The 12,568-nt window shown below is 41.8% G+C and overlaps 1 protein-coding gene across 2 annotated transcripts in view; it reads right to left on the reverse strand.

Moving 5' to 3' along the window:
* Positions 1–12,568, reverse strand: part of slc12a2 (solute carrier family 12 member 2) — a 211,557-nt gene that overhangs the window by 22,906 nt on the left and 176,083 nt on the right. The window contains exons 18-20 of one of the 2 annotated variants that reach the window (XM_067983261.1): positions 10,303–10,409; positions 9,688–9,767; positions 4,211–4,351 (exon numbers count right to left, since the gene is read on the reverse strand). In XM_067983261.1, coding sequence (XP_067839362.1) covers positions 4,211–4,351; positions 9,688–9,767; positions 10,303–10,409 — 328 coding nt within the window. Of the gene's footprint in view, positions 1–4,210; positions 4,355–9,687; positions 9,768–10,302; positions 10,410–12,568 lie in introns of both variants that reach the window. The other variant, XM_067983260.1, reaches the window with a different exon arrangement.

Genomic DNA, 12,568 nt, shown 5'->3' on the forward strand with positions numbered 1-12,568 from the left:
GTGTGAAGTTGAAGTGAGAGTCCCCACCACTCTGGTGTCTTCACAAACTACATATACCAAATAGTACACATCAAAGTTTGACTGTTGTGATGAACAGAAAATAAGACACAGTTCATTTATTATTTAACACAGTTACTATCAATAAATAGATTACTGATTTGAGGTTGTATGATACACTAATACTTTCTCCTTTCCACTGGGGAGTTCTGAACCATCTGGAATGTTATAAATTGGACAGTCAGGTGAAGGATAGAATACTAGAGCCTGGTCTTCAGTTGCTTCCAAGCCTTTATTCACAGATCAACACAACATATGCCCTAGATAAGTTCTCATATAAATGGATACAAGAGTCCCCAATTGCTACGCACCACCTGAATACAATTAACGCTAACTGATATAAATCATATGGGGGATACAACAAACATGGAATGACACCACACACTACAACAAAGCACAAGCACTACTATTACGAGCACTGGTACACTGCTATATCCTCATCATGTCAGCAGTTAACTGGCACAGAGGATATAACACTACCAGTGCAGGAAGGTGAAAAGAAGAAACATTTTGACTTGAATCCGTTGTAGCCTAGATATTTGTGGAAAAGGTGAGTACAGGATGTGCTGGAGCAGCAACATAATATGCACAATGTTTCTGTTCAATTTCAGAATTTTGGGGTTTTGAGGTTAGACAATATAGAAAACTATCTGCAATTTATAGAGCTGCTGATTTACAGACTAATACCCACTATGGGGGGGGGGGGGTGTGGGGGGGATACAATACCAAGTAACACTATCCAGAATCTAATCTTCAGTAACACATGGATTGAACAACAAAAGGCAAAACCTTCAAGTACTCTGTGGCTATATCTGTCATAAAACCAGACCTCCAGGCATCTTAGAGGGTTGAGCTTGCAGGTACTGAAAAGAGTTCAGTTATCTATTAGGCAAAGTTTGTACTTAAAAAGCTGGGTCTGTTGACTTTAGAGATAGAGACTTCGAGTGATCTGATAGAGGTATATAAAATAGTTAAAGGGATAGATTGTATTCCTGTTAATAGCTTGGGAAGACCAATTGTCATCCGCATAAGTTACGCAAGGGTAGGGCTAGGTTAGATGTTAGACGGTTCTTCTTTCACCAGAGGATAGTAGACCTAAAGAACAAATTGCCAGCTTGTACGGTGAGTGTTGACTCTCTGCAAACCTTCTGAAAAGAGACATAGACCAGTTTGTGGATGAGACGGAGATCACATCTTATAAAAAGGTAGGTTAAATATCAGGTAATAAAAGCATGGTCAATGTTGTCTTCTAGACTAGTTTGCAACTGCTTAAAGGGGGTCAGAAAGGAATTTTCCAGAGTGTTTTTTTTAAAAAAGGTAATTGGCCTTGGGTTTCTATCTTTTTAACCGAAAATAGGAGATTGCACAGCTGCTGATCGGTAGGGGGCTGTCTAAACATGATGCTTCAGGCAACACGACTTCGTGAGGCTTCAGGCAACACGACTTCGTGAGGCAGGCTTGATGGGCCAAATGGCATTTTTCAGCCTGTCTTTTTTGTATGATCGTATGCATGTAGAGATCAAGGATGTCAGTCTACTCTCAGTCTCAATGGCTGCCTCAAATCTCAAGCACTATTATTTAAAGCTTGTTCACCATGGATGAGATACAAGTTCTCAGGCCAGGACTCTGTTGTTAACTGGTCTGAGCAACACATCATTGAAGCTGCCCCATATCCATTGGTCCCACTGCCAAAAAAAAAGCATTTTAAGCCCTCCACATATTCCAACGCACATTCCTATGAGTACTGCTACACAGAGGATTCATAAGCATCACTAGCAGGAGTAAGCAAGCACTTAATAAGTACTTTGTACTTTGTTGGGTAAGTCATGAAAATACACACACAGTAGGGGCAATTTTTACATCAATTTTTCACTTGATTTTCTGCATTTGTTTCATTTATTGATAATCAGATGACAAAATTTTGATCTATAATATGTGGAGTGAGATATTTTATACGTTGTCTACCACTCCTTTTAGTTCTATGGCTGTTTTTGCAGTGATATGATTATATTTAGCACCATTGTCTATTTGATGAGGTGTTAAAATTACATTGTGAATTGAGATCATTGGCAAAAAATCTCATTAAACTGAAGTGCTGGCCGGCGAAGTCGTCACAAACCTAGTCAGTGTAATCGCATCATCCCCAATACAGGCCTTTGGAGCTCATCCTTGTTCACTTATCTTGAAGTCAATGTACTTCTAATTAGCCAGGTTATGCAGCATGCATTACACCACAAAGAATCCGCAACAACTCAGTGGGGTTAATTTTAAACTTCTATTGCCGGGCGAAAAACGGTTGAATTGGCAGCCCGTTTACACTTCGCCCGATTTTCTTTGTCATTTGGAAAAGTTTTTTGCCCAGCAATAAAAGTGGAGTAGGCTCGAGGGGCCATATGGCCTACTCCTGCTCCTACTTATGTTCTTAAAATTATCCCCAGTGGCTTAGACTGCGAGGTACCAAAGTGACTAAGATATTGAAATTGCTTCTTCAACAACCAAATATTTGCTCCATAAATGAGCATGCACAGATGTGCACTTAGTTGTACCTACAATCAAATGCCAAACTGGCATTTGGGTGTGATGTAGAGGGGCAATGTGCATGGTTTCAAGCCATATTTAATGTTCCTCGAAGCCAGCCTTGCAGTTTGTTTTCCTGCTAAAACAAGGTTCATAAGATTGTTGTAGGGTAATGGTATTTGGCAGTCACCCATTTTTAGGTGTTGCACACTATCTGCATGTTGAAGGAATAGAAACCCTTACAGTGGCTATATTAGATTGCACCAAAATCTCTATTGGATGAAAATCTTCCTATCATTAATTTTACCAAAATGTCAGGAAATCCCACTTTGTACTCCTGCCAACTTTCCCCCCCACTATTAACAGAATGCATTTTGCTCCCCATGTGGTATAGTTCATCACATCCAGCGACATAAAATGCCCACTATATGATCAAGTTTTCAGTGAAGTCAACCTGTCAAATCTTTCAAAACAGTGCAGCTAGCACCTCTTGAATACAGGTGGATGTGGTGTTCTGACAAGACTACTGTATTGACTGTTGGTGCCTAGAAAGACCCAACAGCTTTTTTCTAAAAAGACCCAAAGTTGAGATTTTTACAGCTAATCAAGCACAGCTGGAGTCACTATGAAACCCTTCAAATCTAAAGCCAACTTTTGACAACCCTGTTTCTCTTGATTAGCTTAAACCTCCTCATACAATGCTTATCAGGTGAGGACAAATTATTAATTCTTGGCCTTTGCCAATGGTAAAGGCAGTAGATGCCTTCTTTGATACTTTTCTCTACATCCTCCATTGTTTTAAGTCTTTCTGACAGGAAGGTGGACACAGGAAGGGAAGACATTTTCAGATGGGTGTATAAAGTCTATTTGGTCTGGTAGCATTGATAAAAGCTAGTTGGATTATAACTTTTAGCACCATTGTAAGGTTTTAAGACTAATTTTGAGGACAGATCCCCTAACAATTGGCTAAATTGAGGTAAGTTAAACCATTTTAAGCCTAGATCAGAATATGTAGACTGTTGAAAGTAGTTTTCTACTCAGCTGGACAGTAAAATTACTGACATTCTGAATTGACGGGGAGGTACCAAGTTATTATAAAAAACATTTGTCTTAGCATTGCAAGTTTGGTTTCAATCCCGTAATGCCTGTTCAAGTAATGGACTATTTCCTAGATAAGAAAGTGGATTTTCTGAACATTTACAGATGGAGGGAGAGAAAATGTTGGAAATGTACAACAGGTTAGTCAACATCTGAAAAGAGAACTGAAAAGTGAAGACAGGCAAGTTTCTTTATGGGACTAAACAAAACAAAGATCAGTCTTTGTTTCTGTCAGTCCTATAAAAAGGGGCCCCATTGTCCTCCTTTTTAAGTTCTGGTGAAGGGTCTCTACCCAAAAATGTTACAAAATGGGTCTCTCTCTTTAAAGATACCGACAGACCTGCTTTACATTTGCATTTTTAAAATTTTCTTGTTTATACATACAGATCGAAACTGGCTCAAGGAGACGGATAATAAAAAGAGAAAAGGCTCTTTTACAGTTAACCATGCTGTATAGAACAAACCATGGAAGTCACAATTGAAGTTTTAAAATTACATGTGACTATTTACAACCCATATCAAATAATTGAATTCTTACCTTTTTGGTCTTGAGACACTGCTGGGCTGTTGGTTTCACTCACTGACTTAGAAGATGGCTTGGAAGAGTCTGCATCAGAATGTTCCAGATTCACCACTACATCCTTGGGATGAGCGGATTTCTTCTGAGAAGTGCACAGATCTTCTGTACATAGGAAAATAATAGTGACCACCACAAAAAAGATTTGACGTTTAATCTAGTGGGGGTGGGGAAGAGAGAGAGCTAAAAAAATATTAGCAAAGGAGGGAGCAATAAATTGAGTAGAGAGAAGATGGAGGGAAGTAGAGAAAATCATGTCATCTGATTTATTTGAATATGCCGACCTATATTTGGGTAGATATATTCAATGCCCCATCACGTAAAAGAAAACCCTAGAAGTGGTGAGGACCAGAAGAGAGCAAGCAGACTGGTGACTGAGGCATTGCCCAGATTATTTTGTTGGCTCTCTGGTGTGCCTCTAGCAGAAAATCTAGGCCAATCCCAGAGAGCTAGACTACTGAGACACAATGGAAGAGGATGGTGTGGTCAATCGTATCAAAAACAGAGGATCAAGAAGTCCAAGGAGAGATAATGCACCCTGATCAACGAGGATATAATTTGTGCCTTTGGCTGCAGTGGATTAGAATGTGATTGCTCTTTTTTAAATGCCTGAGAAAGTTCGCTATCTGAATGACAAATCTGATGCTGGTAGTTACCATCATACTGTACTAAATTTCCAGAAAAGGACGTGCCATAAGGGACTGGTTTTCCCCTGCCACTATCTATCCTTGTTGTTCACAAGTATCAACTGCAAGTTAGAAAAATAAAAACTCATTTTAGGAAGCTCAATTCTCTTAACTCTTGTTCTTTTGCCGAACACAATTTATTAATTTATTTAAATATTTAAATATATAAATAAATAAATAAATAAATAAATATTAAAAAGAAATAAACAAATATACATAGCTGCAAATATGAAGCCAAAGGAGAGGCCCAAAAAGCATCCAATGACCAGGTAACCTACTTGATCCTCAGCTCCTTAGGAAGGCAGGGAAGTATTTTTGAATAGGTAATCAATCCCAGTCGAGCCTGCAAAGTCCTCCTCTCTAATATCTGGGGACTTGTGCCAAAATTGGGAGAGCTATCCCACAGACTAGTCAAGCAACAGCCTGACATAGCCATACTCTCAGAATCATACCTTTCAGCCAACATCCCAGAATCTTCCATCACCATCCCTGGGTATGTCCTGTCCCACCGGCAGGACAGACAGACCAGAGGTGGTGGTACAGTGATATACAGTCAGGAGGGAGTAGTCCTGGGAGTCCTCAAAATTGACTCCGGATCCCATGAAATCTCATGGCATCAGGTCAAACATGGGCAAGGAAACCTCCTGCTGATTACCACCTAAAGTCCTCCCTCAGCTAATGAATCAGTCCTCCTCCATGTTGAGCACCACTTGGAGGAAGCACTGAGGGTAGCAAGGGCACAATGTACTCTGGGTGGGGGACTTCAATGTGCATCACCACTACTCGGTCAGTAGTGGTGCTACCGAGCTACCAGAGTGGCTGGGTAGCACCAGGACTCAACCAGCTCTGTCAGTAGTGAAGGACATAGCTGCCAGACTGGGCCTGCGGCAGGTGGAGAGAGAACCATCACGAGGGAAAAACTTACTTGACTTCGTCCTCATCAATCTACCTGTCGCAGATGCATCTGTCCATGACAGTATTGGCAGGAGTGACCACCGCACAGTCCTCGTGGAGATGAAGTCCCGTCTTCACACTGAGGACACCATCCAACGTGTTGTGTGGCACTACCACCGTGCTAAATGGGATAGATTCAGAACAGATCTAGCAGCTAAAAATGGGCATCCATGAGGTGCTGTGGGCAATCAGCAGCAGCAGAATTGTATTAGAGCACAATCTGTAACCTCATGGCCTGGCATATTCCTCACTCTACCATTACCAAGCTAGGGGATCAACCCTGGTTCAATGAGGAGTGTAGACGAGCGTGCCAGGCGTACCTAAAAATGAGGTGCCAACCTGGTGAAGCTACAACTCAGGACGACATGCATGCTAAACAGCGGAAGCAACATGCTGTGGACAGAGCTAAGCGATTCCACAACCAACGGATCAGATCAAAGCTCTGCAGTCCTGTCACATCCAGTTGCGAATGGTGGTGGACAATTAAACAACGGGAGGAGGAGGCTCTGTAAACATCCCCATCCTCAATGATGGCGGAGTTCAGCATGTGAGTGCAAAAGACAAGGCTGAAGAGTTTGCAACCATCTTCAGCCAAAAGTGTCAAGTGGATGATCCATCTCAGCCTCCTCCCAATATCCCCACCATCACAGAATCCAGTTTTCAGCCAATTCGATTCATTCCACGTGATATCAAGAAACGGCTGAGTGCACTGGATACAGCAAAGGCTATGGGCCCCGACAACATCTCAGCTGTAGTGCAGAAGACTTGTGCTCCAGAACTAGCCGCACCTCTAGCCAAACTGTTCCAGTACAGCTACAACACTGGCATCTACCCGACAATGTGGAAAATTGCCCGGTTATGTCTTGTCCACAAAAAGGACAAATCCAATCTGGCCAATTACCGGCCCATCAGTCTACTCTCAATCAGCAAAATGATGGAAGGTGTCGTCGACAGTACTATCAAGTGGGACTTACTCACCAATAACCTGCTCACCGATGCTCAGTTTGGGTTCCGCCAGGACCACTCGGCTCCAGACCTCATTACAGCTTTGGTCCAAACATGGACAAATGAGCTGAATTCCAGAGGTGAGGTGAGAGTGACTGCCCTTGATATTAAGGCAGCATTTGACAGAGTGTGGCACCAAAGGGGAAAACTCTCCAGTGGCTGGAGTCATACCTAGCACAAAGGAAGATGGTAGTGGTTGTTGAAGGCCAATCATCTCAGCTCCAGGGCATTGCTGCAGGAGTCCCTTAGGGCAGTGTCCTAGGACCAATCATCTTCAGCTGCTTCATTAATCGCCTTCCCTCCATCATGTGGTCAGAAATGGGGATGGTCGCTGATGATTGCAGAGTGTTCAGTTCCATTCGCAACCCCTGAGATAATGAAACAGTCCGTGTCCACATGCAGCCAGACCTGGACAACATCCATGTAACATTCGCACCAGACAAGTGCCAGGCAATGACCATCTCCAACAAGAGAGAGTCTAACCACCTCCCCTTGACATTCAACGGTATTACCATCGCCGAATCCCCCATCAACATCCTGGGGGTCACTATTGACCAGAAACTTAACGGGACCAGTCACATAAATACTGTGGCTACAAGAGCAGGTCAGAGGCTCGGTATTCTGCAGCGAGTGACTCACCTCCTGACTCCCCAAAGCCTTTCAACCATCTGCAAGGCACAAGTCAGGAGTGTGATGGAATGCTCTCCACTTGCCTGGTTAAGTGCAGCTCCAACATCACTCAAGAAGCTCGACACCATCCAGGACAAAGCAGCCCGTTTGATTGGCACCCCATCCACCACCCTAAACATTCACTCCCTTCACCACCTGCACACTGTGGCTGCACTGTGTACCATCCACAGGATGCACTGCAGCAACTTGCCAAGGCTTCTTCGACAGCACCTCCCAAACCCGCGACCTCTACCACCTAGAAGGACAAGGGCAGCAGGTACATGGGAACACCACCACCTGCACGTTCCCCTCCAAGTCACACACCATCCCGACTTGGAAATATATCACCGTTCCTTCATCGTCGCTGGGTCAAAATCCTGGAACTCCCTTCCTAACAGCACTGAGGGAGAACCTTCACCACACTGACTGCAGTGGTTCACCACCGCCTTCTCAAGGGCAATTAGGGATGGGCAATAAATGATGGCCTCACCAGCGACGCCCACATCCCATGCACAAATTTTAAAAAATCCCCGTTTGGACTGATTACTTTTGACTCCAAGTTTCTGGACCTTCTCAAATGCTCCCAAAAGGAAAACATGAACATCACGACTAGTGGTTCTACTGTGATCATGAGATATAGGGGAGCTTGATTTTATTAGATATTGGCCCATATTTTGCTGTAGCAGGGCATCTAACAGCATCTGCTGTTAGTTAGACTTGCCCCTGCACTCTTCAGCTCAAAACATTTTTGCCCACTAAGATGCTGAGAGTGCGACCTGAAAACGGTGCCTCGAGGGAAACGGGGCATCTGGGACCCGAGTGAATAGGGCAACCAGCAGGGGATCTCCTCAACCAATCAAACTGAAGGATTGAGAAATAAACAGCAGAAGGACTGAGAAGGAAGTGTAAATTAGGTGGGGTGAATTCAATGTCAAATCAGATACAGAAAGAGAAATCAAGAGGGGGAAAGAAAGACTGGATTAAGAGAGGAAAAAGAGACAAAAGAAAAAAAATTAACATTTTAAATTTGACATTTTAAAAATCTCCAACAATAACTGAAGGAATGAGCCTCCAGATTTGTAAGAGTTAATTTTCGGTGCCAGATTGCCAGTAATTAATCACATCGTTTAAAAGGTACTTACACTTATAATGACAAGACTTAATTTTCTGTGGCGAGTTTAGTTTGTATCTACTGCGCAAATACAGCAACTTCGACATTCAATCCATGTCAACAATGAGGCAGACAGCAAAATGCCATTTTTGTGAAGCTCACAGCGGAGCACGCAAATTAGACAGCAACTTTTGGATATTGGCTTTTAACCACACATCTGCTCCTTATCTGAAGTTGCTGTGCCATTTACGCATAAATAACAGCAAGAGCCATTAGCCTCATTGTTATTTTGACAACAAAATCTGGCCCATTATAAATTTAAATACACTAAAAGTGATACTGCTCAGCGACCAGAACAAACTAATTGTAAACAGGGTAGTGGGTTTTTAACATTATCCTTTCACTTCTGGATATGAGCACAAATCTAGTTCAGGCTGATCAGATGGAAGTCTCTTTACTGGCTGCAAGAATGCTACACAATACACTTTTAAGTATTCTCAACCTGGTTCCTAATGGTATGAGCTCAGAACACAAAACTGCACACTACATAACATTAATGGGCCATGTCAGGGGTGGGCACAAATCTGGTACAGTGGGAAACAAACATTTGCAACCCTTATTGAATAAATTAGCAAAGAGTACCACTTTTACTTTTCATTTCTCCATCTCACCCTTAAAGTAATAGAATTAGTATTTTCCCTCCTAGATATTGGGTCTGGATGGTATGGATACAGAATATGAGGTCAGGATAGATGACACCTTTTGCTGGTCATTTGGTAACATTTGAAAGGTGGCCCAGGTATGACTCCTCCTCAGATTTTCTCTCCACTATGAGGCGATCCCATTATTTGAACAACAATTCCCAGCAGCAGCACAACTGCAAATAGTGACCAGTGTGAGAGGAAAAAAAATTGAATCTGCATTTTCCATAGCATGCTGGTGCTCTACAACATTAAACCACGATGTCACATTGGAGCCTTAAATGATTGCAGGTCAAAAAAAAAAGGACTCACCTTGTGCTTGAAGATGAGAAATATTAAAACCTTCCTTTAGTCTAATGACGACTACTCCATACTGATAGTCAAATGCATCACTGCAAAGCAAATATTGACAACGAACAGTTCATTAACCAGAAAAAGGGAATAAAAGTCTTATACTAGAACAGGCATAACATTTCACATGGACTGATCATGTACACACAAAACACATTTATACTGTAAAGGCATTTACAACTATCCATAAAGACATGTATTACCAGAAGGATGTGTTGTACATCGAAACAAAGATACATAATTAACATTTATGTAAATTATGAAAAGAAATTGGCTACTTAAGATAATAGGGAAAAATCCAGTGCTTAGGACGTCCTCATACTTGAGCAAAGGGCTTCAAAAAAAATAATGTGGTTCTCATTATTTCTTATTTAGGAATGAAAGCAAACAAGTGATCTCTGTGCAGTTCTGATTAAATCCGCACTAGAGGAACATAAAGGTGTGCTTTTAACTCAATTTAAAACAACCTTAGGAACTTTGTTACAACCACCTCCAAAGGAACCAAAAGAAAAGCTTGGCTTTGTTTTCAAAATGGTACTTTACTCCATAGAATGGTAATTAATAAGATTAACTCACTGAATAGTATTGATGTAATTTTCCACATCCTTCATAAGGGCTTGGCGCCAGTCTTTTTTAAAGCCAAAGACAAGGGTGTTGGGCCTCATTCGACCAAGTCCTACAGCCTGGAAATAGACCAGAAGCAGAATTGAAAGTCACTTTTCTATCATCAGACGTCTGTCCAGAATGTGGATATGGACCTCAGTACAAAACTGCTCCGAATGTGGCACTAATTGGTAATCTAACTCACAGGTCACAGGATGGCTGGTGTGGGAAATGGAAATGTTGTCACAAGGGGTACTTAAGATTAGCACGGAGGCATATAGTTAGGGCAAAGCAGAGAGAATTTTACTCTACATCTAAATGTAGTTGCTTCCATATTATCCTTTTCATTCTGATTCCAGGAGCTAAGCACCACCTTCCAGCATTTATGCTGTCAAATCTGTTTCTCACTGCATGGTGGCGGACTTGCAGATCCAGTTTTACCTGGGTCTATGAGCCTGCTGCCAGGCTATGCAAAATAGATTTAACAGCATCAATGCTGGAAGCTGGTTCCCAAAGTTCAAATTAGAAAAGTATGAAAGACAGCAGTTCAATGAATTTTACAGCACATAAACAGGCCATTCAGCCCAACAGGTCTATGCCAGTGTTTATGTGCCACATAAGCCTCCTCCCATCTTTCTTCATCTCATCCTAACAACATATCCTATTCTTTTCTCCTTCATGCACTTTTCTAGCTTCCCCTTAAATGCATCTATGCTATTCGCCTCAATTATTCAATGTGGTAGCGAGTTCCACATTCTCATCACTCTCTGAGGAATGAAGTTTCTCTAATTTCTTATTGGATTTATTAGTAATTATCTTATATTTATGGCCCCCAGTTTTGGATTCCCCCACAAGTGGAAACACCTTCTCTATGTCTACCCTATCAAACCCCTTCATAATTATAAAGACATCTATAAGGTCACTTCTTAGTCTTCTCTTTTCTGGAGAAAAGAGCCCCAACCTGTTCAGTCTTTCCTGATAGTTATACCTTCTCAGTTCTATATTATCCTTGTAAATCTTGTTTGCACTTTTTCCATGCTTCTATGTTCTTTTTGTAATATGGAGACCAGAACTGTGCACAGTACTCCAAGTGTGGTCTACCCAAGGTTCTACACAAGTTTAACACAGCTTCTCTGCTTTTTCAATTCTATTCCATTAGAAATGACCCCAGTACTTAATTTGAATATTTTATGGCTTTGTTAACCTGCATTGTTACTTTTAATGATTTGTGAATCTGTACCCCTGGATCCCTTTGTGCCTCTACCCCATTTAGACTCTTATTTTCCAAGGAGGAGGTGGCCTCCTCATTCCTCCTACTAAAATGCTCATCACACTTATCTATATTTAAATTCATTTGCCATTTACACGGCCATTTTGGCAGTTGTCCTCAGTATTAACCGTATCCCCCAGTTTAGTGTTGTCCTTAAATTTTGGTACAGTACTTCCGATTCCCGGGTCCAATTCATTTATGTAAATTCTGAATAACAGTGGTCCCAGCACCGATCCCTATGGAACACCACTTCCCACCTTCTGCCAGTCTGAGTAACTATAATTAATCCCTACTCTGTTTACTGTTTTGTAGCCAGTTTTCTATCCATTCTGCTACTTGTCCCCTGATTTCACATGCTCTGACCTTAGTCATGAGTCTACTGTGAAGTACCTTATCAAAGGCCTTTTGAAAGTCCATGTATATCATTACATCCTTACATGTTATACCTATCCTGGGAGTGCTTGATACAGACATCAAGTACCTAAAAGGAAAGTGTTCCATTCCCCAGTCTTAAGATCCCTCATCTTGAGTACAAAATGAACACATAAAAGTATGCTACTTTATTGCAGGCTGATCAAAGTGATAACCTTTGACAGATTGGGTGGTAATTTGTAGGGACAGAAGGGGTCTAGAGTGGGATGTTTGAGAGGGTAATGACAGCAGTTTTGAAAGGGAGGAGGACAGTGTCTGAGCAGAGGGAACCATTTACAATGTCAACTAGCATGGGGGCCAGGAAGGGAAACTGGGTGGTCAGGAGCTTATTGGGAATAGGGTCAAAGGATCAAAAGGTTGGCCTCATTGATGAGAAGAGATTAAAGAGGGCATAGTGGAATATTTTGTGAAAGAGGGCAAGAGTAAGAGAATGGGAGTATTTTTCACCTTCAATGCTTGGGCAGTAAAATAGCAGGGTAGATCATCTGCCCATTATAGAACCCATCCGGTTTTTGTTTCCAAGTGGTGAAGATGAAA

Source organism: Heptranchias perlo, chromosome 4 (genome assembly GCF_035084215.1).
Source record: "Heptranchias perlo isolate sHepPer1 chromosome 4, sHepPer1.hap1, whole genome shotgun sequence".
Classification (NCBI taxonomy): domain Eukaryota; kingdom Metazoa; phylum Chordata; class Chondrichthyes; order Hexanchiformes; family Hexanchidae; genus Heptranchias; species Heptranchias perlo.